At 40.0% G+C, this 3,971-nt stretch overlaps 1 protein-coding gene across 1 annotated transcript; it reads right to left on the bottom strand.

Annotated features, from left to right (window-relative positions):
• Positions 1-1,052: 1,052 nt before the first annotated feature.
• On the bottom strand, positions 1,053-3,653 carry LOC103697822 (squamosa promoter-binding protein 1). The gene is given in 4 exon segments (XM_017840754.3): positions 1,053-1,658; positions 3,139-3,151; positions 3,154-3,290; positions 3,292-3,653. Coding segments are annotated over 4 exon segments (459 nt in total). The 5' UTR covers positions 3,483-3,653; the 3' UTR covers positions 1,053-1,540.
• Between the last annotated feature and the right edge of the window lie 318 nt (positions 3,654-3,971).

Consider the following 3,971-nt stretch of genomic DNA (forward strand, 5'->3'; position numbering starts at 1 on the left):
GGAGCTGCTGGATATCAGCTGTAGAAACAGGAACAGAGTGATATGTACAAATATAGCATTGAGGGAAATATGGTAAGTGTTATAGCCCTAACTAAGAAATATGTTTTTGATTCAGAAAGTTTTAATTAATGAAAATATACTAAGAAATATTGGAAATACTGAATCATGCAGATAAGATACAGAAATGAAACATGACAACTATAATTAGTTGTGATAAGTGATTGAAGTTTGCCAAGCATCATAGCAATGGCAAAGCTTTGATATATTAAAGCCCTATAAAAAAAGACGAAATACAAAATTCATCTGACAGTTGGACTTCAGAACTATAACTCGCTTGAATGAAGTGGGAACATGAAATGAAGTCACAGTAACTTTAGCATACAATATATTTCAATATTTACATATGTACTAGTTAACCTGATTATTTGTCAAAGACAAAATGCACAAAATCACATATATGCTAATGCTTTTTCTAATGTAAACAATAAAATCATAAACAATAACAGACAATATATGAATATGACCATATTGAAAAGAAAACAAGCTAAATTCAACAAATTTGGTAGTAGTTTTAGTCACCTGTACTTATCATTAAAGAATTTTTAAAAAAAATTGTGACAAAAAAATTAAAAGAGAAATGAATTGTGAAACCACAGTCAATCAAGTCATAGGAACCTTGTATACAGTAAAGCAACCTAAGCACTTGCTTTTTTTTTGGGCTCATATGTGCCGCACTACCACAGAATGAAGTCAGCATCACGTCTCACCTTATTTACATGCTCTGAACCTGGATTGTCTGAAAGCAAACCCTTAGATAACTGCCACAATATGAGAAAGATATGTCTTGGATGTCCTGATTCTAAATTAGCATATAGTAGATACTTCTAGCCCTCCCAGTTCAAAGTGAGGGCATTTGTCTTAACAAACCGTACACATAGATTGCAAGTAAAAAAAGAGGACAGGATGAAATACGAGCAATTGCAGTGGCAATCTCTCTTCAAGTTTAGGCTACTCGAATTATTACATTTCTATGTATGAAGCAGAAAGTCAAATTGCATACTCTATACCCACACTTGTCAAGTCCATTGCAAGCATACTGAGGATTTTAACATGGTCAATTGAGATCCATCCAAGATCTCAATATAAAGTACATATATGATGCATGGCTTTAAGTATGGTACAGACTAGAACATTCTTGACCAGAAAATGAAATAAAGCCACAGGTGTTCATTTGAAGTGAAAAACACACACCTTAAAGAGCTTAACTGCATATGTAATTACAATTACTAAAGTATCACAACCACAATATGGTTAAAGCAGTGCTGCTAAGCTTGAAGTACTGCTCAAATACATTTCTGCTACATTGATTGGCAGAGAAATCTGGCATTAGTTGGTACAGAAGGAAAGCCATTGCATGACAGAAGAGAGAGAGCATGCTTGAATGGGAATAATCAAGAGCTTATCTGATCCGGTAACGCTTGTAGGTGGGATTTCCAGGGAGACTTATCTGAATCCTCTCATCTGGATCGGCCTGCCTACATTAGCTTGAGCCCTCTCCCTGTGATTCAGAAGAACTCTTTCTGCGCCGCTCATTGTGGCCAGCCAGACGTCTACGGCAGCTCCTCTTAGAGTCATCAAACTCTGATAGCTCATGGAACCTGCACAGAGCATGTTATGAGAATAGCACAAAAAATATTACATAAGAAACAAAAAAAAAAGAACCTTAAAATACTGGAAAAGCAGGAGGTGAGCCAGCTGCTGCACGAGTATGGATATAAGCAACAAAAATATAGAGATTCGATTCAACAAACTTTATGAAACTGCCCACAGAATCGATCACAAATATCTAGGAGCCAACTACTGCAGTTTTTATAAACTAGCTAACAGTAGGATTTATTTTAGGTAAACATGTACTACTTTTCCTTTAAAAAGAAATAACCACCATATATAAGGACCGGTCATCTCAACTTAAAAGCAATATACGCTGAATACCACAAAAGATTCTAGCAGACACAAAATATAGTAAGTCACAGCTCAGATATTTTACAGAAGAATAATATAGATAAGATGCTTAGCTGTTCATCAGTCAGTACTCAATAACAACTGCCCTCAACATATGGGTTCTTTTAGAAACAGGAATTGTGACAATTTTCATTTTCCACGATACATATGGTAACTCCCTGCAAACAAAGATTTTTTTTTAAAAAAAGTAAATCTTCAACATATCCATCTTAAATCTGTTGACAGTGAAAAAAAAAAAAAAGGGAAATGTCTAGCGTTCCAAGAGGATGCAGTGGCCATGGGATCAAAATCATGTTACATTGGTCCACATTAAAGAGTAGTACAGAAATTTTCTAAACTGTCAGAACAAAGCAAGGCAATAACTGTAAAATTTCGTAACAATGGGAAACCATCAGTCCTGCCAGAGGTGCGCCCTTCCTCCTCACATACTCCAAATATACACCCTAAATCCTGTTCTAGTTTCTGTACCATTAACCTTTCGGTCACAGTTAACCTTACCTGGCTAGATCAAACAGTAGAAGAAGAAAGAAATCAACATAGTAGGCTCAAAATCAAACAGACGATTATCTCCGTTGCATCGCAATGTTTTCCATTAGAAACAAAATCAGCAGCAATTGCCTTCCATCCGTTGGAAAGACAAGAAAGATAACAGAGCTGATCTTCCATGAAGATTAACAGAACATCAATATATGAGACTCAACTATCAAAATTCCATGAAGCGTAATCAAACAGCTAAGCATCAGCCAAAAGGAGAAAACTTGGGGACCAAGTAATATCTAAGAGCTCCAGATTACCGCTCTTTCCTGCTTCCTGATCATCCTTTTCTCAATCTTCCATCCTGCCCTTCAGGAAACGATTTTATTTTTATTTTTTTTAAAAAAGAAAACAAGAAGAAGACAACTTGGAAAGCAATCATGAAAGCTATTGAAATCATCTGTGCATTAAAATTCCCCTCAAGATCAATTATAGTTCACAGTGATGCGTCTGTTTCTTTTGTATTTGTTTTATGTATGGCTAGATAGAAAAGTTGGCAGCCAATGAAATTGATAGAGTTAGAAGAGGAAACGAGGGGGAAAGAGGGCCGGCGGGCGAGAGGCAGCGCCGAAGAGAGAGGACCTGCTGCATTGCTGCAGAACCTTTGGCGGAGGCCGGCGACGATGACGACGGGGGCCTTGGAGTGGGCCTCGCACACCTTGTGTCGCCGGTGGTACCGCTTGGCCTCCGTCAGATCGGCGGTGCACTTCTCCGCCTGGCAGCACGGCTGCGAATGTTCCCCCGCCACCCGATCCCCGCGGGCCGGCGGAGGAAGGAGGAGGGGGCCGCCTCTTCCTGTCCTCCTCCTCCACGGCCGCGACCTCCTCCTCCTCCTCCTCGTCGCCATCGTCGCCCACAGCCGCCGCGTCCTTCCGGGCCTTCTCCATCCCGCTCCGCTTGGGCTCCGCCGGTGCCCGTCGCTCCATGGGGGCGCGGAACTCGTCGGGCGGAGGGGGAGGGAAAGGGGAGGGGGTCGTAGAGAGGACGGCTGGGGGGTAAACAAAAGCCGAAATTGTGAAAAGGAAAGGGGAAGACAGGCCGCGGTTTTGTGAGGACCCACAACCGCTCCTTCGCCATCCCTGCCCATATCTTTTCCCTCTTCTTGTCAGTTGATCGCTCGGTAGAGACCGACGCGGTAACCAAGCACCAAAAAGGTAACCGTTAAGGTTCCTTAACGCCGTTATCTAATTTGCAAGGTCATACAGCAGAATAATAGTGAATTGGGTTGTCCCTTTTTTTTATTTTTCTAAAAATTTTTAATAAAGTGAAAGCTCTAGATTCTTAAACAAGAAAATGGTAACAGTGATTTTATGTTATGGTCTACACGGTAGACACATAAGAATCAGACAATATGAACAATATGTAATACTTATCTTAATAAATTGTATACAAGTGTTATTTATAATAATGTGGAA

Source organism: Phoenix dactylifera, chromosome 11 (assembly GCF_009389715.1).
Source record: "Phoenix dactylifera cultivar Barhee BC4 chromosome 11, palm_55x_up_171113_PBpolish2nd_filt_p, whole genome shotgun sequence".
Taxonomy (NCBI): Eukaryota; Viridiplantae; Streptophyta; class Magnoliopsida; order Arecales; family Arecaceae; genus Phoenix; species Phoenix dactylifera.